The 24,691-nt window shown below is 34.0% G+C and overlaps 1 protein-coding gene across 1 annotated transcript in view; it reads right to left on the bottom strand.

Moving 5' to 3' along the window:
* Nucleotides 1-24,691, bottom strand: part of LOC129228330 (uncharacterized) — a 60,736-nt gene that overhangs the window by 19,477 nt on the left and 16,568 nt on the right. The window contains exon 8 of the mRNA XM_054863007.1: nucleotides 2,066-2,116. Within this exon, the coding sequence (XP_054718982.1) occupies nucleotides 2,066-2,116 (51 nt within the window). The remainder of the gene's footprint in view (nucleotides 1-2,065; nucleotides 2,117-24,691) is intronic.

The following is a 24,691-nucleotide window of genomic DNA, read 5'->3' on the forward strand; positions in this document are numbered from 1 at the left end:
GTCAAGAATAAAGAAGAAAAAAATAAATTCCAGTTCTTATTTGAATCAAAAATGAAATAGTTCGCTCCTTCTTGTACTTAAAAAAATAAAGAATTTTGCATTTCTAGAATTCCTAAATAAAAACAGTTCGTCCAATCAACCAATCAATCAGATAACTTTGCAATGCTCAATCTATGCAAAAATGTATCACATTTCTTACTAATACTTTTTACTTATCAGAACAAAAAATTAAAAATCCAGTTGTCAAAAGCATCGCTGTTGTTTTAGATAATATGGTTTGTGTTCTTCCATGAACGATAAGATTCAAAATTCTAAAATTTAAACTGTCCAAGTACAGCTTTAAGGCTGTACGCAAATGATGCCGCACTTTAGTTTTCAGTGTTTTCAACCCCTCCCCTCATTTCTTCCTTTGTCACAAAGTGTCACACTTTACCATACCCTCCGCCCTCTCACGTGTAACGCTACGGGTCATTAACTGCTAATGGAATTATTCAAAATTTCCGGAGAAACCAAAACGATTTAAGATTAAAGAAACAATCGTTTGGACCTGGCGAATACCTCTGGGGCAAAGAAGTTTTTTTCGAATCAGAATAGAAGAATGGAATTCTATACACCTTAAGTCCAGAACAATAAATTCCAGAGATTCTCATTTCCAGCGTTTTTTTTTTTTTTTTTCCTTTATTCTTTCATGTAAGATCAATAGGGGCAAGAGAAAAAGAATATCAGTGCTTGAACTTTAAATCCGTCCCTTCATTCAGGATGAATTGAGAAATAAATTTTTGATCATAGTCAAAACTCTGAGAGTAACTGGGTATGAAAAATTTGACTTTGTGACTGTTCGTTAGAGAATGATATCGTTTCCTTTTACCCCAGAGAATAGGTGTAGGTGGAAACACCCCATTCATTTCCCCATGAGGTTGATGTAGGTAGATAATCACAATGTACACAATTGCTTCTGAAGTTATTTCTTACAATAACCAATCTTCGTCCCGTAGGTCTAATGCGCCCGATAAATTCTCCAAATATAATCTAACATCGTTTGAATCGAAAAATCAAGCAAGAAATTCAGTTATGAATTTATGTAAAATACACATAAAGGTGTACTTTGTATCAAACTTTTATCTTCCAAAACATCGAAAGAATGAAAAACTCAAATTAGTCTCGACGGTCCCGCCAGAGTATAGCATTTATTGGGAAAATGGACAACCTAACCTGCACATCAAAAGTAGCTGGGATGGTGTAATTCATTATTAAGTATTGGGTAGTCCAAAAGTCAGAACCAGCTTTAAAAATAAATAGTTCGAAAACGAATAATGATAAAAAGATGCGGTTTGCACTAAACGGATAGAAAAGAAGCCAGGTTCTGTCTGGAAACGATCCAAAAATAGTTCTGTTCACGACCAAAAGATGGCGCTGTCAAATTTCTTATCTAGGATCATGCAAAACAACAAACGATATGAAAGGAGCAACGGCAGCAGGTAATGGTTGTGGAAGTTATTATGCATCAAAATTCTTTCAATAGTTGAAAAAGCCCGTTTAGTTAAACTGTATTATAAGAATTACGAAGAAATAAAAAGTATAGCGCCATCTGTTGGTCGAAAACAGAACTATTTCTTTCTTGTTGCCACACAAAACCCGGGCTCTTTTCGATTCGTTCTGTACAAACGCATCTTTTTATCTTTATTTCAAAATCATTCATTTTAAAAGTTGGTCCTGACTTTTGGATAACCTTAAAATTTTAGAAACTTTTTATATGACGCGTAAAAATAGCTGAATCAAATTAATTCGCACTGCTAGACCTGCTGGAATGGAGAAGGTAAGATCACTAAATTTTGAAAAACAACTTTTTCCACAGTGTCATCTACAAATGGTAATGACGCCTTCACAATTGTTTAGAAACATGCTGATCTTCAGAAAGTCTTATATATATGTTGCTTAGCCTTCACTCACCAACAGGTTAGTTTCAAAAATCACCATGACTGTGATGGTAGTTTATTTCCATTACCCCATGGCTTCCTTTTACCCGAAGAACTGACCCTATTTATATGATGTTTTGGTTACTTACTAGCATGGTTGGTTGTAACTATCGGCCAAAAAAGTACATTCGTCTGCTGAACTCGATCCTGTATAAAATAAGGTTGAACACAAGGTTAAAATGATTGGAATGACCTGAATATTTATACATATGTATCAATAGTAAAGAAGGTCCCAAAATTAACGCAAGATTTGAATTAAATAGAATAGGGTCTGGTGGGGTAAAGTGGTCATAAAATCGTAGATTTTCAACTTAGGTGGATATTAAATACAATGAATTCTTTAAACACTTCAACTTTTTTTGTTGTTATTTTACATTGCATTATTAAAGAACACTATACATAGAATTACGGGGAAAAAATATTGATTTAATTAGTGTTATAACAGTTTCATTTCCCTATGTATTTATGACCACTTTACCCCCTTGGGGTGGGGGAAAGTGGTCATAGTGTGGGGTAAAGTGGTCATAAATAACGAATAAATACCTTTGTGCTGAAAATTCAAAAAATCAGTAATCCAACGTCAGAAAGCACAAATATTGCAAAATATTGCAGACACGTGTTTCGGTGTTAGAAGGAACACCTTTTTCAATGCAAAGAAATGTGAGCTTCTGGATGAAAAGTCCATCCGAGAAAAGCAACACGGTGGAACAGGAGATAGTATAAATATCAAAAACTAGAAATTAAACAAAACAAAAAAGATAAAATGACACCTGGAGGCAAAATTTATTATATAATTTCATCAGGAAAAAAAACCGTTAAGTAATACATTTTCCAATAAAACCCATAAACAATGCAAAAAGTCCAAAAATGAAACCACTCTGAATAAATTAGCAATAAATTTACCAGCGGGAAAAACTATGTATGAAAGCAATGTATCAAATGGAGAAATGCATTTAAGAACAAAGTGAAGGATAAACATAGTGGAATTAGTTAATCATAAAACGAAATAAGAAAGCAAAAAATGAAAAAAAATAAAAGTAAGAAATGTACAACGTTTACATAAAAAATTATATAAAAACTAAACCAATTTTAACAAAAGGAGTCCACACAGAAGAAAAATAGGGAATTGCAGTAAGATCATTGACTAAATTAGAACGGTTCCTCAGGATGTGGAAAGATTCCCAAAAATCAAGATCCACCGAATTGAGGCATTTTTGAATAATTTGATAAGAGTTAGAATCAAAAGAATGATTTGATTCCCAACAGTGTTGGGCAATACTGGATTTATTCAGCTGTTGTTTCGTCACATAGTTTTGATGTTCTTTTAACCGAAATTTCAAAGAACGGCGGGTCTGTCCGATGTATCCGAGTCCGCAATTGCAAACAATTTTATAGATCCCACAACAATTAAGAGGATGAATAGGATCTTTAAGAGAAGAGAAAGGAAGTTTATTAATAGGAGAAAATACCACTTGAAATGGGAATCGCTTCAGAATCTTAGCAACCTGAAAACTAATACCAGGGAAGAAAGGCAGAACAACTAAATTCTTAGTGTTAAAAGTTCTATTAAGAGCAATATTTTGAGATTTTTTGTAAAGTTTTTTATAAATGGAATCAACTAAGGTGGGCGGATAATCTCTATCAACAGCCACAGCTCTTAAATAGTTGAGTTTCGCATTAAGAAGCTCAGGTGAAGAACAAATATTCATTGCACGATAAACAAATGTGTTGAAAGCTGAATATTTTTGATTAGGAGGGTGGGACGATAATCTATGTGGGGGGTAATGAAACAGCAAAAGGTTTGCGATAAAACTGTAGTTTCAAAACCGGACTCAGTTCGAGAAACGAGAACATCCAGAAATGGAAGGCAATTATTCTGTTCTTTTTCACAAGAGAATTGAATATGAGGATCAATAGAATTTAAAATAGATAAAGCATCATCAATGCTTAGTTGATCGTGATTCATAAGAACAAAACAGTCATCAACATAGCGAACATAGAATGGAAACTGTAGTTTCTGAAACAACTTGAGCTCAAAGTAATGCATGTAAATATCACTAAGGATGGGGCTAAGTGGGTTTCCCATTGCCAAACCATCCGACATTGTATAAAATTTAGCATTAAAAACAAAGGAACATTGCTTTAGACAAGTATGAGTAAGGAAAACTAAATCCTCAATTTCCTTAGAAGTGAAATGAAATTCAGACAGTCTACTCTGAAGGCATAACAATGAACCCTCGACCGGAACGTTCGTAAATAATGAGTTCACATCAAAATAAGCCATAAAAGAATTATTTGGAACGCAATTCTGAATTTTTTTTGACAAAATCGATAGAGATTTTTACAGTGAATACATTATGACTCATAAGAGGAGAAAACACAGAGACTAAATATTTTGCAAGTTTATAAGAAGCCCGTACCAATATTGGAAACAATCGGCCTGAAAGGAATGCCAGCTTTATGTACCTTAGGTAAAGCATAAAATCTAGCGCAATTAGCAATAGAAGGAATAACAGAGCGTTTAACATTTAATGGAATAGACTGAACAGACTTGACAGCAGAAGAAATAGCCTTTAACTCATTTTCACTCGGATCTTTAGAAATCTCTAAGTATGGACCAGAAGAAATCAAACCATTAGTTTTGTCAACATAAGATGATTTGTCAAGAACAACAATTTGACCACCCTTGTCAGCTTTGGTAACAACAATATCTGAATTAGAAATTAAATTCTTTACAGTACGACTAACAGTATTAGTAAAGACGGGATTGGAAATTCTATAATTAAAGTCCACATTAGAAGCAATAAGATGCCTAACGCAATCTTTTTGATTGGATGATAAGGCACTAAATTTAAAAGCTTTCTCAATAAGAGCAATAAGCTTAGAAAAAGAAGGTTTTGCTGGCCAGAGCAAAGTTATCATTGCATTTCAGAGCATTAATTTGAGAAGTGTTTAAAGGAACACTTGAAATATTAACGACAACATTTTTATTTACCACAGGTAAATTTTCCGAAGGAACAACTCTCGAATTTCTACAAAGTTTAGCTAATTTCTTTTTCAAAACAACTTGATGATTCTCCGAAGAACGAAGGGTTCTAGACCAAGAAGTTCTATTAACATAATCAAAATCAGAAATAGAATTTGAAATAGAGAGATGCAAATCATAGAGCTCACGTTCAATAAACGAGAGGCGTTTCCTAGTTTCTTGGATCGAAGCTCTATGTAGAGCCAATTTCGACCGAAAATTAACTTTATCAATTTTTACAGACTGTGGTAAATTACATTTCAAAGAAATAAAATTTGGAATAACTTTCCTGCGCCTACATTCTTGAAGAAATTTTAAGTGGTTCAAAAAGCGAAACTTCTTAATACGAAGATTGCAAAACCTATTAATATAAGACATTCCAAAAACAAAATATCAAAGCACATAAGAACAAATTATTATCAAAAATACAAATCAAATTAAAACAGTAACATGGCAAAATAAGAAAAATGAAGCAAAATTCAAAAACTACCAGATATAACAAATACAACCAAAAATTCAAGGCAAGAAGAAAGAAAAAAGAAAGTAGAATGCAAACGTACGGCCCGTTTAAGCCAACTAAATAACAAATAAATACCTTTGTAAAGTAAGACAAAACAACGTAAGTAGAAGCACAAATTTGTAAATTACAGCAGACACGTGTTTCGGCGTTACAGGGAACGCCTTTTTCAATGCAAAAAATAATGAGCTTATGGATGAAAAGACTTTGTCGGATGTCTTTTCATCCATAAGCTCATTATTTTTTGCATTGAAAAAGGCGTTCCCTATAACGCCGAAACACGTGTCTGCTGTAATTTACAAATTTGTGCTTCTACTTACGTTGTTTTGTCTTACTTTACTGTTCAGCACAAAGGTATTTATTTATCTCAAATACCTTTGTGCTGAAAATTCAAAAAATCAGTAATCCAACGTCAGAAAGCACAAATATTGCAAAATATTGCAGACACGTGTTTCGGTGTTACAAGGAACACCTTTTTCAATGCAAAGAAATGTGAGCTTCTGGATGAAAAGTCATCCGAGAAAAGCAACACGGTGGAACAGGAGATAGTATAAATATCAAAAACTAGAAATTAAACAAAACAAAAAAGATAAAATGACACCTCGAGGCAAAATTTATTATAAAATTCCATCAGGAAAAAAACCGTCCTTCACTTTGTTCTTAAATGCATTTCTCCATTTGATACATTGCTTTCATACATAGTTTTTCCCGCTGGTAAATTTATTGCTAATTTATTCAGAGTGGTTTCATTTTTGGACTTTTTGCATTGTTTATGGGTTTTCTTGGAAAATGTATTACTTAACGGTTTTTTTCCTGATGGAATTATATAATAAATTTTGCCTCCAGGTATCATTTTATCTTTTTTGTTTTGTTTAATTTCTAGTTTTTGATATTTATACTATCTCCTGTTCCACCGTGTTGCTTTTCTCGGATGACTTTTCATCCAGAAGCTCACATTTCTTTGCATTGAAAAAGGTGTTCCTTATAACACCGAAACACGTGTCTGCAATATTTTGCAATATTTGTGCTTTCTGACGTTGGATTACTGATTTTTTGAAAGTGGTCATAGTTAAAAATAGATGCAAAACCGTTACAAATAACCGCAATATTTGTATATTTCGGTTTTTTTTATAGTTACAAGTATATGCGCGAGTGTATGCGGGTATACATAAGCATGTATACGTGATTACGTACAGTATACGTGTCTACACGAGTATATACGCTTGTGAACGAACATCATATGTGTGTATGCACTTGTATCTCGAGTATATACATGCATACCTGAGTATATGCGAGTATAGTAGACATATATACGCATATATAGGTATACATACTATACGGGTATACACGAGTTATTTCGAGGATACACCCATTTTGTGTTTGGTACATGCCTACTCACGTACATACACATGGAAATAACGAGTATTACACGTATGTTTACGTGTAAACACGATTATGTATCAGTATAGACGTATATATGTACATTTATGTGTATATCAGTACATGTATGTATACACGGGTATATCCCCTAATGCACATGTATGCTTACAGAGTGAATCCAAGCTCTGGGGCAAAAATCAAAGGGGTGTGAGAATGGAGGATACGAAGCAAAGAATCATTATGAACTTATTGTCGCTGACGCACTACATGCACAGTAAGCCAGAAACTGATGGATGCAAAACAGGCCACAAATTTGTTGCACAAAGATGATTTTACCTGACCGGCTGGTGGCGTGATGGTTAGGCGCTGTCCTTGTACGTCTGTGGACCCGGTTTCTGACCTGGGGATGCCGGTCAGTGGATTTTCGAGACGCAGAAAATCATCAGCGCCCATGTCGTGTGATTATGCGGCATGTAAAAGATCCTTAGGGTATTCGTTTGGCTTAAAATTCCCTAGGCAAAATTAAAGTCCTAGTGCAATTTCGCATCAAAGAGAGCCCAGGTGCCTCCCCCTGGTGAAAACTGGGCGTCAAAAAAAAAAAAAAAAATACTGTGTCATGCATCAGCGCCTTAATGGTGACACATGAAAGACTGATACATTGTAGGGGAGCGCACTAGGTTTGGTTATGGCCCAGACGCTTCTTCAGGTGGAACTCTTATATTGTGCATTCATGAGCACACAATATAAGAGCTAATTTTAGCACGGGGGTGATCGCTACCGCCTATCTTCTATATCTAATATATAGAAGAAAGTATTGGATTTTCGAGTGCAAATTTTCGAATTTCGAATTTTTACGGATTTGTACGTTTTGAGGTGTGCTGAGTCCATTTCGACCATTTTTGGAAAATGTCTGTTTATCTTTGTGTGTGTGTGTGTCACGTATGAGTGTGACCAGTTTTTTGTGGCCGCTGTGCAGCAAAAACTACCGCATGAAATCGAAAGAAATTTGGTGCACATATGTGCCCTATGGGAACTAGTGCCCATTGGTTTTTGGCGCGAATTCCTCCAAAGGGAGTGGAGCAATGGGTTGTTTCTTGAGTTATGCGTGCCTGCTATTCCCCAAGAAGTAACTGCCAGAATCAAAAAAAAAAAAAAAAAAGAAAGAAAAAAAATTGGTCCATATGTTGCCTTTAACAGGTAAAGGTGCTGATTCAATTTTGGTGTCAATAGCTCAAACGGGGGTTGAGCTATAGAACGTTTTTTGTCATCGGTTGTGACTGCTGTATCTCAAGAAATAATGAACGGAATCAAACAAAAAATTTATCGACAAGTAACCTTTAGAGGGTATGAGAGCTGATTCTATTTGGCGTCAACAGCTGAAAAGGGGGTGGCGCTGTCGAACGTTCTTTTTTTTTTTTGTCATTTTGAGTGGAATATCTAAAGAAGTAATGCTACGTTCTGGTTGAAATTTTGAATAAATGTGAATCCATATGTAAACAGGCCTTGATTCAATTTTGGCGCCAATCGCTCCATGGGGGCTGATTTTTTTTTTTTTTTTTTTTTTTGAATCATAAAAATAGCTTTATAATTGCAACAATAAGAAAGATAAATCGTAATAGACTGTCGTCTGCGTATTTCGCGTGATTTTAATTGTTTGAAAAATGACCAAAAAATTGCGATGATTTAAACTTTTTAACTGTTGCCTTCTTGTGTTTGTTAACAAATAAATGTTGGTAATTATTTTAAGCAAGGCTTTTAAAATAATTTTCAATTTTCATTCTTTGCTTTGCTTTTGAGATAAATCGGGAATTGGGATGGTCGTCAAGTTTTGGCGTGTGTAATTTTGTTTTTGCTGGGAATATTGCTTTCTCGTCAAGCAAGGGGAGGGATCAGAATTATAAGAAATATATAGAAGAATGTTTCGTAATGGCCACAACATACTAGTTTTTTTTTTTAGTTTGAAAAAGTTCCAATTCATCATAAAAAAATTATTACAGCCTGTTTCTGTAATGAACTTCAAAAACACAAGAAGGGCTTCAGTAGCATATCATATCATATCACACTCCAGGGTCCCCGTAACTACCACTTTTTACCGGTTGCATGGGTCACTGAAGACAGCTCTTTTTTTTTATCCAGACCAGAAGCTGAGCACCCCCGGAGGTTTTGATTCACTTGGAGGAATTTGTGACCACGACATATTTAACATGCCCCAATCAACATTAACGAACACCGAGGATCTTCGTCCAGCTGGCTTCCTGCCCGTGACCCTTCGGTTACGGGTCCCACGTCTTACCGATCAGGGTGAGGTCACCACTGCCTCGGTCTCAGAGTGGTCAAAGCGTTTCATTAGTACAAGATGCCACGGGTTCGACTCTTGCCCTAGCACTGAATGTACTTTCCCTTCCTATTATCTTATATAATTAAAAACTGAGCGTATTTATGTATATACCTATCTATGTCTAAGTTACTTCGCCCGAACGCCAGTCAACAGACCATCGAACCAGGTATCGATGGACTCGTAATTTTCCCGTTTTTATGTTTGGCTATTTAACAAAATCATCCGACAATAATTAGCGGAGATATCAATTAAAAACTATTAATTATAATACTTAGATTTCGACATAAAATTCCTATTTTTCGAAGACTTTCCTCCATTCAAATTGTTATTCAGTGCTTCATATTAACTTTCCGTAACAATGCTTTTATTAATATTTGAAGCGTAATGAAAATCATTGAGTTGAAAGATCTGATGCCATTTTTTTTCTCGAATATGAACAAATAAAATTCTGGCTTTTGCTTCAAAGGCTTTTACTTTTGGGCTGCGTTTGGAAACGATCCACCGGTTACACCGCGTGGTTAGTCCGGTGTGGTTATGACGTATTTGGAATTTCTCTGGAGCATTCCGGTAGAACAGCTGTGTTTCCGAACGCTCGTGGTTTAAACCGCGGTAGTTCTAGTTCAGCAGCAAACGACACCCCAATCAACGCGTAACTTTCATAATAGGCAAGTCACGTGCGTTACGATCAAAACATGAAACACGACCCGGATTGGCCAACACAGACTTTGTGACGTTTTTGATCTCGCTAACCCGCTTTCAGACAGCGGTGCCACAGGTTGCTACCAAGTCGACCGCCAGAAAACAACCGCAGTGTTTCCGAACGCGGTTAAGGGACGTCACCGGTTCCACCGCAAGCGTTTCCGAACGCTTGCGGTTGCATCGAGGCGATCGATCCGCGTTTCCGAATGCACCCTTAAATTGTTTACTGTTTTGGTTATTTTTCCATAATCTGCCGCAAAATTTGACTTTTTTTTTTTTTTGAAGCCTGATTGTTGAACACGCGTCAATTGACATAACTTTTATTTTCGACGTAGATCGTGCAAAGCCGGGTGATGCAGCTAGTATGTTGTACATTTTCCCATACTTTTTGTAATAATCTGCATCAATAAATTGGTAATACCATATGCAACGAAAGTGAAGCGCATAGTTCGTGGTTCTGATCAAAATTTGAGCAGCAGCTCCGAATGGGAACGTAAAAGTACAAGATAATTTTAAAACTTGTTTTGGCAACAACAAAAAGCACGAGTTGTTTTGCACCTATTCGTTTACAATGGCGAATGATAATTTTTTTGTGATTCGTTAGTGTATTCTTTTGCCTTATTGTTTTTGATAACTAATTAGAGAAGAAAATAAGTTTGAGCTGAGAGAAAGATTCGAGAGTGAATGATGTATATGCAAATCAAACATGAAAGTTGCTAAACTTGATGGTGTTTTAAAAGACTTAAAATTTCAACGTTGGCAGTATAATTAGGATTCGAAATTGGATGATCAAATGATAATCGTAGCTCTGCTTTGTTTTTCAATGTACCATCTCCATTTCAAGTACTTAATGTATGGAATCGAACAGTGTGGTATTTCTTCGTTGACTTAAATTAGCTAGAGTTTCTTTTTACAATATAGTGCAAAGTAAAAAGCATCAAAAAAATTTTGGAAATAAAAGATTTTCATTTATCATGGCTATTGTTCATTCGCATGTTTAGAAATGCTTAGCTGCAACTAGAAAACGTCATGTTCAGTGGAATTAATTGCTCATTCTTGAAAATGGAGAAAATTCTTCGTTGCTGCGATGGAATGACCTTACCAGCACGGTTCAGACATTTCGCTACTGTCAAATCATTTCTACTGATAATTCTGCACTGAACCTGGTTAAGACATTTTGTTCGTGTCAATGTATTTCTACTGATGATTCTTGCACTGAACCTGATTAAGACATTTCGCTTCTGTCAAGTCATTTCTACTGATGATTCTGCATTGAACGAGGTTAAGACATTTCGCTTCTGTCAAGTCATTTCTACTGATGATTCTGCATTGAACTTGGTTAAGACATTTCGCTTCTGTCAAGTCATTTCTACTGATGATTCTGCACTGAACCTGATTAAGACATTCCGCTACTACTGTCAAGTCATTTCTACTGAATGATTCTGCATTGAACTGGTACTTTTCAAGGTGAGCTCTGAAATTTTCTTGAACAATATTAAAGACTGTCTATTATTGATAGCCTTCTATGGGATCTCTGTTTTATTTTATAGTTAGACTAGCATTCCCGTTACCGGCATTGCTCGGGTAATAGAATTAGCAGGGGTTAACAGTGCTTGGTGCACCTAGTTTCGAAATTCCCCTATAATACTAATTACTTATTACCTATAACTTTTTCTAATTTGGGGAGGATCCCGGGGCCCCTGGACTCCTTACATATATACCCTTGTCCTTAACCGATCTTTAACTGTTATTAACGATCCTTTTAAAGTATTGATTATCTTTGCAAGCACAGCCATCCACATTTTATTGATATACCTATGTTTAAGCAAAAATTTCTTTGTATACAACATTTTTAGTTTTTCTTTCTGGTGCTAAAATTATTAAGCTGCTTGATGAACTGACTTTGGAGCAAGCTACATAACATTGGCCGTGTGAAAAAAAGTCTTCTCTTAAATGGATCCCTGCTACTTTTAATGTGTGCCTTTGTGACTTATTAATGGTTATTGCAAAGCAAACTTTAACAGGAAACTGCACTCTTCTAAATTCAAAAGGATAGTCCGCCTGTGATGATGTTCTTAAAAACTTCGTTTCTAGTTTTGAAAAAATAAAAGCAATAGACAGAAACATTATGATTTGACTTGAGAAAAGCATCGAAGAATCACGTGAGAAACAAAAACAATATCAAATTTATAGTTCGCTATCGACCAAAAGTTGAGATGAAGTATTGAATAATGATTTGAATGGAGGAAAGCCTTCGAAAATAAGGGATTCGAATTTCAATGACAGGTTTTAATTTCGCAGAAATTAATGGGTTTTAATTCTCCCGAACTAATTGAGATTTCGAAAAATCCTTTCTTAGTGGTTACTTTCGTAATCATGCGGACATGCCTGCCAAATTTCAAGTCTGAAGCTTCAGTGGTTTTGGCTGTGCGTATATATATATATATATATATATATATATATATATATATATATATATATATATATATGTATATATATATGTTATCTCAGGACATTGATTTTTATATATTAAAATTTTACAAAAAAGGTGCCAATCCGTAATCATTTCAATTCAAAGTAATCCCAAATTGAATTTTGTTTGATTTAATGCATTGTGTTGCGTACTTGAATGGAGTTCAGTGGCCCTATTAAGCTATAGTTGGACTCTGGGCCTTGAGTTCATGTGGGTCTTTCCCTCTCTTGTTAGTGGTATGAATAAAACTAGAAGTGCTCGGGAAAAAGTTTTAATTATTTAAAACAAAATATTTACTCTGCTATTAAAAACTGCAACTTAACTTTAATGCAATATTATTGTAAGAAATTTTGTTACGCAAATACACTGAATGTTTAATTTAAACCACAAATGATAGAGAAATTAAAGATAAAAAGCCCCATAAATTATTTTTACAGAAACTTTGATTTTAAAATTTTTTTATTTAAAACGTTAAATGATAGTGGTTATAAAACCTTTAAAATATGTAGTTCTATTACATGTGAAGAGCCGTGATTACAAACGGGCGCCCTAAAACTTGGTGACTCCTGGGCCCAGACTCAAATTCATCAGGCCTTAATCAGGGCCCAGGGGCGGCATTTCAGCATTTCATTTGGGGGGTCGAGTTTCTTAAATATGAATTACCACAGTATGGAACCAAAACACATATTGGCTAACAGCAAGTAGTCATGATATGGGTTTAGAATTAATAAAAATAAGTGTTCAAAAGCAAGTTAAATTTTTATGACAAAATTTGTAGTTCGTTTTAGAATATGTTATCATACCAAGTGTTTTAGTACTACAGTTTTCACCTTTTAATAAAGTTTTTATGCTTGATTTTTAAAATACAGAAGAACATGAAATCTTGTTACTAATCCAGCAATGCCCATCGTCATGCTCTTTTTTTCAGCTAAATTTTCTTCCCCATTGTGCTTCGAAAATAATTCTCTAACCTCCTAAAACACGAAAATGATTTTTCTCTACGAACTGAACTGATTGGAAAGTTGAAAAATAATTGAAGTAACAAAGTTACGTACGAAAACACACCTTTCACATCTTGCTCTTCAAAATCACCCTAGTAACTTAAAAAATTGTGATGATCTTCATTTTTCATTATTAAATAGTCTATTCTAGGCTAGTCTCTGAACGATTTTTCTTGCCTCATGCGATAAATTTTACTCATAATTGAAACAATTCATTTTTTGCTTTTAACATCCAATCCAGAAAATAAAGAGCCAACAATGCAGAAAAATATTTATCATCAAATCTTGTGTTAATTTCATTAGAAGCTGAATCTATTATTTTATACAATATGTTAAATCAAGGTTTGACTTTACATCATCACGTGCATTTTGGTTACCTCTTCTAAATTCATTTGAATATTCTTTGCACTTTTTAAAAATTCTCTGGAGTAAGAATTTTTTTGAAAAGATCCACGCTTGGTTGGAATAATTTATTTTAGTTTAATATTTTTAAAAAATTACTTAAATCGGTGCGCTTTCGTTGTTTACACTTCTGTCGTGTGACATCACAAATGATGGAATGTCATTCAATGTTGCCATTCACAGAACAAAATATTTAATTCGCATCTTTACTCACGTGTATTGGCAACGATATGGTTGATAGCAAGCGTAGAGCGCAATATTCAATTCGCTTCTTGATTATCATAACGTGGAAACGTGATAGAAAGATGCGCCACAAAGTGCATCATTTGTGGCGTCATCAAGACCACGCCTTGTTTGAAAAATCGGACACTTTAAAAAATTAATTTAAAAAAAACTGTTTGAAAAATGAAAGTATTTTCTGGGTCCATGTATTTTTTTTTTTTTTTTTTTTGCTCATTCTATCTATTTCAATGACTAAAAGTAGTACTTTTGACTGAAGGAAGCCACACCATTGTAGCTTAAACTGTAGCTTGAACAGTCCAAAAGTTCATGTTAGCTGATTGAAGATGTTTTGATATAGTAAAGCACTGTTCAAAGACTCTCCGCAATACAAACAAAACGAATAAAAATTCATATGAAGACATGGTAAAGGATATTAGCTTCTTCATTATTCAAAGAGTTGTTTTTCAAAATCACTGCTTTGAAGTTATCGAGAGGAGTTTTTACGGTTTAAAAGACCATCTTGTGTTGTGTCTTAAAGACCCTCTTGTGTCACCTTGATATTGCATTGTTAAAGAGGCCACAGAAAAGAGATATTTTTTTCAAAAATAGCATGTATTTTTAAGACGTAGCTATGAAAGTAGTAGTAGCGTATTCATTGAGCAGTTGAAATGAGTTTTCAGAAGAAAGTGATGAACACTCATTAAATGTACACACTCAAAATATGAGCGTAACAATGGATGTAAAATACCAAGGCATTTAGTGAAAATCATGCAGCCACACCACTACACGAGCCTCTCATAACCGTCCTTACACAGAGCACACAGGAATGAAATATTTAGCCTATATGAGGTTTACGTCTTTAATTAAAATTCACCTTAATTCTTTATCAGTTTTTTTTTCTGTTCTGAAAAGGCCGGTAAAGTCTTGATGGATTTCTAATTATTTAAAAACATAGAAAACACTAGCTCAAATCTAAAAATAAGTCGAGTTTCTTCAACCATTACGGAGAACCAGCAAGATTCCTTTTCCATGAACATTGGTTTGCGATTTACGTAAATTGAATTTGCTCGTTTTTTTTATCATTCCTCTCAAAAAATTTGGGGGTGCGACCGCCCCCTTTTGACCCCCCCCCTATTTGCCGCCCCTATCAGGGCCTAATGGATTTAGAGACTATGAAAACAGTAGCATTATTGTCGTAAATTCATCTTTTTAGTAGTGATATGGATAAGAGTTAACAGAATTTTTTTCTTCATATAAATTTCGAATACTTAAATTTTTGGAAATAGTTGAAAGTGTTAAATGGTTTGAATATAATGTGAAACACATTCGAATAAAAAACGTCCACATCAACGACATACAAGCTCTACATAATTTCAGATATTAAAGAGGTGATCTGAAGATAATAAATATGATTTGTGTAGTACAAGGTAATAGATTTATCTTTCAAAGTGTCTACGATATTTTAACGATTGGTAGGCCTCGGTGCAAGGTGGGGAGAGCTCCACATTAAAAAACGTTTTCAAAAATCACAATCGTTTTTAAGAAAACAGTTTTAAAAATTCCCTCTTAAAATGTTTATATTTAATATTATGCTTAACTTTGCCTGTAAAAAATCAAATTCAATGGGATTTTAATAAAATATGCTGTAACCTCTAAATACAGTGAAATCCCGGTGCAACGAATACCAATGCAACGAAATAAAGTTTCAGTCCAGATTAAGTTGCCATAACATTGCCTGAGATCCATCACAATTAAGTTCCCTTTACAACGAACTAAATTTGCGGCCACTTCAAGTTCGTTGTAACGGGATTTCACTGTATTTGATAAGTATTGGAGCTAAGGGGCCATTCATTGATTACGTAAAGGTCCTGAGGTGGAGGGGGGTGGAAAATTTTCTACATAACCTTACTTGGGGGGGGGGGTCAAACCCATTCCTACGCAATATTTTCTAAGTCGATATTTTACATCAGAAATCGCGCAGTCAAATGGTTTAGCAGGGATCATGTTTCATTTACGTCAGGAAGATAAAAAAAGTATTGGGAGGAACTGTTTTTTATTTGTTTTACAAAGAGTGAATAGTGTAAAATGTAGTAAAAGAATCGAACTTTGTACGGCATGTTTTATTTTTAATTAGTATCGCATCATATACAAAAAAAAAGTAAAAAAAAAAAAAAAACGATAAGTCTAGGTTCCAACTTCATAGTAAATACTATTTCTTTACACAAAAACGTTTAATTTAATAATACTGAATTTAATAATGATTCCAGTCATGCAAGATTCGTTATTTTATTATTTTGAAAAACGAAATAAAATCTTACGTAAGAATAGGGGAGAGGAGTTTCAAAAATCTTACGTACCCTTACATGGGGGAAGGGAGGTCAAAAATTGCCAAAATCATCCTTACGTAATTAAGGAATGGCCCCTAAACAGTCATCAAAAAGTGGAGCTTCTTCTTACACTGAGGTTTTCATTGATTTAGTAACCTGATGTTTTCATCAACGTATTAGCCATTCTTCGAATGGTTGTAAAGTGAAACGATAGGAAACTAATGCGTACTGAGATGTAAAAAAAAATTGTACAATTTTAGTTGCAAAATATAATGACGTGCAAATGATCCAAAAAGTTTTTTTTCATCGCATGCAGTTTTAAACTTCGCAATTGATCTTTTTGAGCTAACTCAGTGGTGCTTAACCTAGGGCCCGCAGACTTCATGCGGAATGCGAAGCTGATCTGTGTGGCCCGTTGTTTTGCTTAATGTTACAGATAGAAGGCTGCGATTAGTCACATACGATGTCACGAATTTGAAACCAAATGTTCAGAAATTAGGTTTCTGGAAAACATATGCAATCCTCATGGATATAATAGCCATTGATGGAGTAACGCTGACGTCACCGACAATGAAACTCGTGCCACGGCATGATAATTTGATAATATTTTTTGGAAAAGTTTGACATGCAGGGAAATGCTTTATTTTGACAAGGCTGAACTGGATTCGGTAACTTAATTGTTTTACTGGTTGGACTGTCATTTTAGGGGAATGAAGAAACGAAAAAGTGGTCTGCAGTAAACGCTATCTTCGAGAGTTTACGGTAAAATCCACTGGAGTTAGGGTTAAAATTTCAACTATCAAAATATCACCAAACACGCAATTTGCTTAGTTCAAATATAGAAACAATTTCTACCCGTCATATCATGACGGGCGAATATGTAGTAAATAAAATAAACATCAATTACTGATAATGAGTTACTGGTTTGCAATTTTCGCTCCTTCTCCGTGCTGTCTCATGTTATTTGGAAAATTTTCAAATATTTTGAAATTTTATGTGTGCTCTGGCCCGCGAGAACATTTTAGTATGAGGTGCGGTCCTCGGGTGAAAAAAAAAAAGGCTTGACACCACTGCGTTACCCGATTAATAAGTACCATACCGGTAGAAAAAACAAAGCGATAGTCTTTGCATCTTGTACTGTACAGTGCAGACCAAATGTTTATCAAATAATGTATTCAGGGGTTCCCACCCCTCTTAGGGCAAGGGCACACCCCCTCAATACCGCAGAGATCCCCCCCCCAAAAGCAAGAGTCCCCTTCTAAATGAAAAAAATACCCCTCAAAACAACCTCCCTAAAAATTTCGATGGTGCAGTCTGCTCCATGACCCCCCCCCCCCAGATGGGCACCCCTGGTGTATTTCAACTTTTAATTAAACAAAATTATTTCAAATTTTGTATTTGGTAAATGTTTTCATCTTAATAATGCATTTGGGTTGCTTTACATTGTTAAGCTAAATCGTGGTATTCTTTATGCACGTGAGAAAATTGTTTACTGTTTTTCCAAATGAGAACAAAAAAAAAGATTTAAAAAGTCGCTTTAATAGCGCACAAGGAAATGAAATGGTTCAAATTTATATTGAAACATTAAGATACATTCGCATCTCCAAGCCCAAAACTCAAAGAAAGTAAAATGGCAGTAAATTCAGAATTAAATGCGTTTTGCCGAGTTTTTCTTTCTGTGCTCAAGTCATGTTTTTATTTGTGTTTTTATTTTTTTAGAAATCATTCAAGATTATTCAAATAATAGCCGGAATTGAATCATCAGATCATCCCAATATTATTGCGAAAAAATGTGTATTAGGGTGGTTTAAAAAAACTTTTTTTTGAGCTAGAGTGCAGGCACTCGCTTTTTTTTTTTTTAGAAAAAGACTTACGAATAGTATTATGCTGTAAAATTTTTAGCTTCTTACTCAAATTTTAAGAATGTACTCAATGACCTCTCAATTTAACATTAGCCGTAGCATAGAACATTCACAAATTTAGAAACATTTAATTTCCCCCGCCGGTTTTTTTTTTGTAAATAACTATTTTATTGCAATGTATATGCATATTACTCGTGTACGTTATTACATGTTGCATTGTTTTTTCAGTTCAATTTATTTTTTAACCCCCCTCGCCATACGTATGAAGTTTAGGAGAGGGAGTTGAGCACCCTCTTTCAATTGAAATAGGAAGCTAAAATTCTCTAAAATTCTTCCAGTATATTACTATCCACAAGTCTAAAAACATTGAGGGGTGTCCTGTTATCTAGGAGAAACTTTTTTACGTGTATTTTTTGAACCACCCTAGTGTACATGTTAAAAGAAAAAAAAACGTAATACCCACAGAAGATGATAACAATCCAAAACGCTATTTATCCTCAAACGAATGCAGACTAAAACAAAAACTGGATTTAAAAATATTGGTTAGAAATTTTCAATAGCCTCTCCTGAGATAGTACTCAATTTGAGTTGTGTCCTTCTTAGGTACGAGAAGGTATATAATTCTCTCGTACGAGGGAGGTTCTCACCAATTACATCAGATTTCTTACATATCTTCTTTTCCAAATATTTGCGTCTTATCAAAACTTGGCCCACAATCTTAAATCATTTACCAAAACCAGGGTTGCCCACCTGGAGGTGGTCATGGCGCAGACTGCACCATTTTGGGGGGGGGGGGGGTTGAGGGGTTATTTTTGCTTTGGGGGAGGGTCTTGCTTTTGGGGGATCTTCTTGATATTACTCTTAGGGGCGTGAGCACCCCTGCCAAAACACACGTTTGTTTCTTGTTGAATATCATTGACAAACATTTTTTAAAAATAACAAACTGGTGAAAATAGCGTGTTGAACAACATCTGATTAATCCATCTGGGATATCGATTAGAGATGTTTTGGAAAGTGAATCTAACTTATGTCTAAAGCATATTTAGTATTGTATGTAACACTAGCTGTACCCGACGGGCGTTGCTACGCCGACAAAAAAAAAAAAAAAAACATTATACAGTAAAACCTGTAAAGTTGACCACCTTTGTAAGTTGACCACCTGTCTATGTTGACCGCTTTTGTCGGGAACGGAATTAGTCCTATCTTCTATAATGAAGGAAAACCTCTGTAACTTGACCACCTTTCTATCTTGACCACCTGTCTATCTTGACCACTAATGTACCCCAAATTTGGTTTGCAGTATTGTAAAAAACCCTTTGTAAGTTGACCACTTGGTTTATTTTTTAAAACTTAATTTAGCAAATTATTTTATTTTATTATTATTTTTTTATAGTTTTCCAAGAATATTTTTGATGCCAGACCAGCATTTTACCAACTAAATAAAACAGCAGCATAACTAAACCTCCTTGTAAGTTAATTGGAAAACTACTACGAACCTTTTTATTCTCCAAACTTGTTTTTCTTTTGTTGTTCTACCTTTTGTACTCTCTGTTCAATGATAACATGTGTCAGTAGAAAAGTACAAAGTATTTTTTTCCAGTTGCAATATTTTGTAGCAACACTGGAATTGTGCTAGAGCAAAAGTTACTTGCATTGTAGTATTTCTGGTGCAAGGGATTAAGAAATAGGACAGTTTCATTCTCAACTGCCTTTTAGAACTATGAGAGTGCAGTTTGTAGCTCTTTGTGTTATAGTTTTACATAAAATGGCTTCAAAAAGAAAGTTAGTTGAACTTGAGACTGGTAAAAAGTATGAAATATTAAAATTAATTGAAAAGGGGGAAATCCAGAGAAAATTAGCTGGCACATATGGATATTCCAAAACTAGTGTCTAATAAGTGCGCCAAACTTCAATAAGTAGTTATTTTGTAGAAAAGTTGATCATCATGGTTATTAATGTATTAAATGTATATGAGAAAAAAAAATAAGCGAAAAATTTGATATTTTTGATTAGCTATGAATTTTTAGGAACAATTAATATCAAATAACTTTTTATAAACAATGATTTTTTTTTCGATCAATTTACTGTAATTTTAAATTTACATGACACATTATACTTCATTCTGAGAAAATAACCTCTAAAAATATTTGAATAACATTTTAAATTATTGTTTCAAAGTAATGTTAAACAATGAAAGTGAGTTGAACGGAAAGAGTAGGAGTCAATTATTCAAAAAATGAATACATGGTGCAAGAAATGACAAAAAAAAAAAAAAAAAAAAAAAAAAGAATCATTACCCCTTTTATAAGTTGACCACCTGTCTAAGTTGACCACCAAAGTACTGCACCGCAAGTGGTCAACTTACACAGGTTTCACTGTACTGATTTTCATGACAATCGGCTGAACGGGGCAGAAGTTGCTACTCTGCAGTGCCACCTGGTGGCGAGTGGCTTCAATGAGCATATTATACACCTTTTCCGTGGAAAAATACATATATATAGCAATTTTCATAATAATCGGTCCAGGTATCAAGTGAAGCCGTGACTATACTCAAATTTTGTACTCACGCAGTTTGCAAGATCAATCAATCGCTAAAAATATCAAATAGAAAAAGTTTTAAATCCCCCCGTTGCATGAAAAGCCATAAAACAATAAAGAAAGAATTTATTTGTTCAAACTCAAGAAAAATGGCAACAGCTAACTTCTTATCAATGAGATCTTTCACGCGAATCAATTTCTGCAGCCGATAATTTTATTCGTATTTATCCAATGGATTGTGACTTAAATTGGATAAAAAAGGAACTATCGATCGGATTTTTTTCGAACTGGTCAATAAACATTCCCAGTACCAAAAATAACAAACGGTGAAAGTTTCAGCCAAATCTGCCGGGTAGTTTTTGAGTTCATGGATGACATACAGACAAACATTCATTTTTATATACAGTGACTCCCAAGAGTGTTCGTACACCTACGACTTTCAATGAAATAGGCCCTTATCCATTGGTTAGAATTAATGTTTCGGAATAGGTATTTTATTATAAGATCTATGATCTATTTTTAACAAAACTACTTGAAAATTTTTAATAAAACATTAAAACTTATTTTTTTTAAAAATCAAAAACCAAAAAGTGCCGGAAATTTTATCTTACAAAAGTCTTCGTACACTTTGAAAAAAATTTCAAAAAAATAGTAAATAATCTAACTTTTTACTAAGTTATTATTTAGTAGGATATCATGCAGTAACAACAACAGCTTTTAAACGTCTGGGAATAGATTTCATTGTTTTTTTTTTTTTCTTTTTTTGTGAAATTTCTGAGTAAGTGTTCAGCCGTACTACGAGTCTTACTGTTTCTATTTCGATTTTTGTTTCAATGGTGTATTTTCGTAATCTAGCCACCAGATATCTCCAAATATGTTCCATTAAGTTTAAATCTAGCGATTGAGGAGATATTTCTAAGCTTAAGGACAAATTCTGAGGCACCAAACGCGAACGTGTGCTTCTTATCGTTATCGTGATAAAAAACAAAGTTGTTTCCGATTGCCAAATTTTGGAGTAATAGTTTAAATTGCTTTTTAAAATATTTAAATGAACAGCATAATTCATTATTTCATCAAAAAGTTCCAAATTTCCAAGTCCTGATGCTGAGATGCACCCTCACACAAGAACACCTTCACCGTCCTGATTAACCAATCCAACTAAGTTCTTAAGATTAAATTCCTCATTTTTTTCTTTCATTTACAATTATACAACAATTTAACCCAAAATGTTGAATTTATTTTCGTCTATAAGTAAGACGTTGTTCCAAAACGTTTTGAGCTTATTTATCATTGATTTTACGACGGAAAGTGTAAGCTTACTTTGTTTCGTATGAACAAGAAAATTTCTGCGGGACGAGGTCCCATTTAATCTAGCTAATCAGAGAACTTGGCGAACAATTTTAGGTAAAAAATAAACGTAAAATGTTTCATTCAATTCTGCAGAAACTTTTTCAGTTCTGAAATGTGTATTTTTCATATTTTTTTTTAACTGTAAACCTCCGATCACGCTTTGTTAACTTTGCCAGTTGACCTTTTCTTACCTTGCTTTCGATCCGATTCTTGTCTTTAAAGCATTTTATCAAGCCCTTCACTGTATAATGGTATAAATTAACCAATTTAGAGACATTTCAAACCAATTTACGGCTACTGTGAGTTAAAAAATCAAATTTCGAATCGTGTTTGTTGCTTTTTGTGCACACCTGCCATTTTTAAAATATTAAGCAGAATATTGGGGAATAAATGCACAAAAAATTAAAGGCAAATGACTTTACAGTATCATTACAATGCAAAAATAATAAAAAAACCACATATGATAATTTTAATTATGAATTTATTCGAAACTATTTCAGTGTACGATGACTTTTGTGGCGTATTTTTTCTCTGTCTCTTCGTTTTTTGACAAATTTCAAAAATAAAATCTGGTAATATTCTAAAAAAACTACTGGGTTTTATTCAGAATGGCATAGGAATGGTGTGAAAAAAAATTGGACTTCAAATTCTAATTCAGTTTTGCGTTATTTTGGTTTTACTACAAAATCTCAAGGTGTACGAACACTTTTGGGAGCCACTGTATATAGATTATCCAATGGATTGTGACTTAAATTGGAATAAAAAAGGAACTATCAATCGATTTTTTTCGAACTGGTCTTTAAACATTCCCAGTACCAAAAATAACAAACGGTGAAAGTTTCAGCCAAATCTGCCGGGTAGTTTTTGAGTTCATGGATGACATACAGACAAACATTCATTTTTATATATATAGATCAGAGGGTCCGTTTGAAAACTTATTGAAGGTAAACATTAGAGGCGACTCAAAACCAATATGAATGGTAACTTCTTGAAAATGCAAAATGTAAATAAAGAGATGAGATTGTAGATACAGTAAACCACTTTGCGGCTTATTCCAGAACCAGTCAATAATCAAGACAATGTATTTTCGTGCATAAGATACAAAAACCAGTGGCCGATTATTTAAAGAAAAAGACCTCAAGTTCATTGTTTTGGTTTCATTCATTTCTTTTTTTGTTGCTCTATGTTCTATGCTAGTGAAAAAGTACGATTTTTTTTTAAAACTGTGCTGTACATACTTTCAGTTTTACTGTTTTATGTACCAATGCAGTGAAGTTTTTCAGTCAACTTTTTTAAACCTTATTCACCCCTAATTTCAACCCTTTTTGTGGGTTACCTGCTCTTTTTTACTACCCGCGGTACCCATTCCACCCCGTTCCGCTGTTATTCATGAGTATACTGTAACTTAAAATATACAATTTTCAAAGACGATTCATGGTTGTCTAAAACAGGGGTTCCTAATCTTTTTTTATATCCGAAACCGATCCAAGATCTAATAAATTTGGGACACCACTAGTTCCACAAGTTTAGGAAGGAGAACAAAATTGAAGAGTTTTTTTCTCTATGCTGCACAACAGCAAGAAACGAAAGCGCATTTGCAACAATCTAAATGCAAACATTGATATAAATTAAAATGATAGCTACAAAAGAAAATAAGTGCACAGTTATTTCAACGAACGAAGTGATTCTTCGAGAATACGGTAAAATCTCCTTTAATTGACACTCCCAAAGAGCGGACATCTCTAATTAGCGGATATTTTTTTTGCGAGTCGATTAATATAGGTCGTTTCACGTAATGGGGTTGTTTCCTTCAGTCAAAACTAGTACTTTTTGTCACTGAAATTGATAGAATAAACAAAAAAAAAAAAATAAATAAATAAATAAATAAATAACATGAACCCAGAAAATACTTTCATTTTCCCAACAGTTATTTTTTAAGTAATTTTTTTAAAATGTCTGATTTTTGAAACAAGGCGTGGTCTTGATGACGTCACAAATGATTCACTTTGCCGCATCTTTCTACCGCGATTCCACGTTAGGATAATCAAGCAGTGAATTAAAATTGCTCGCTATACGCTTGCTATCAACCATATCGTTGCCAATACACGTGAGTAAAAATGCGAATTAAATATTTTGCTCTGTGAATGGCAACACAGTGTGGTATTTCATCATTTGTGATGTCATCGGACAGACGATAAACATTGAAAGTGCGCCGACTTAAGTAATTTTTTTAAAATATTAAACTTAAACAAATTATTTAAAAAATGGTCAGATCCTATGTTTTTAAGCATGCTCTTTCAGAAAAAAAAATACTTTTTTAAAATTTTGGAAACGATCACATTCACTCCGAATAATGGACAGTAATTTGAACAAAAAATGTTTCTTTTGAATGATTTCATATATTTTTTTTTTTTTGTAATCTATTCAATGTACAAAGTTGTTTTAAGAAATATCTTTTCCATCTACACATTCATATCTATAAAACAAGATCTAATTTTTAAGTTCACCAGGAGCGTATTTTTTTTTAAAGTGACAAATTGTCTTAGAAGGGTCTACGAATTGTGACGATCATTATTATAAT

The sequence above is a fragment of the Uloborus diversus genome, chromosome 8 (assembly GCF_026930045.1).
Source record: "Uloborus diversus isolate 005 chromosome 8, Udiv.v.3.1, whole genome shotgun sequence".
NCBI lineage: Eukaryota > Metazoa > Arthropoda > Arachnida > Araneae > Uloboridae > Uloborus > Uloborus diversus.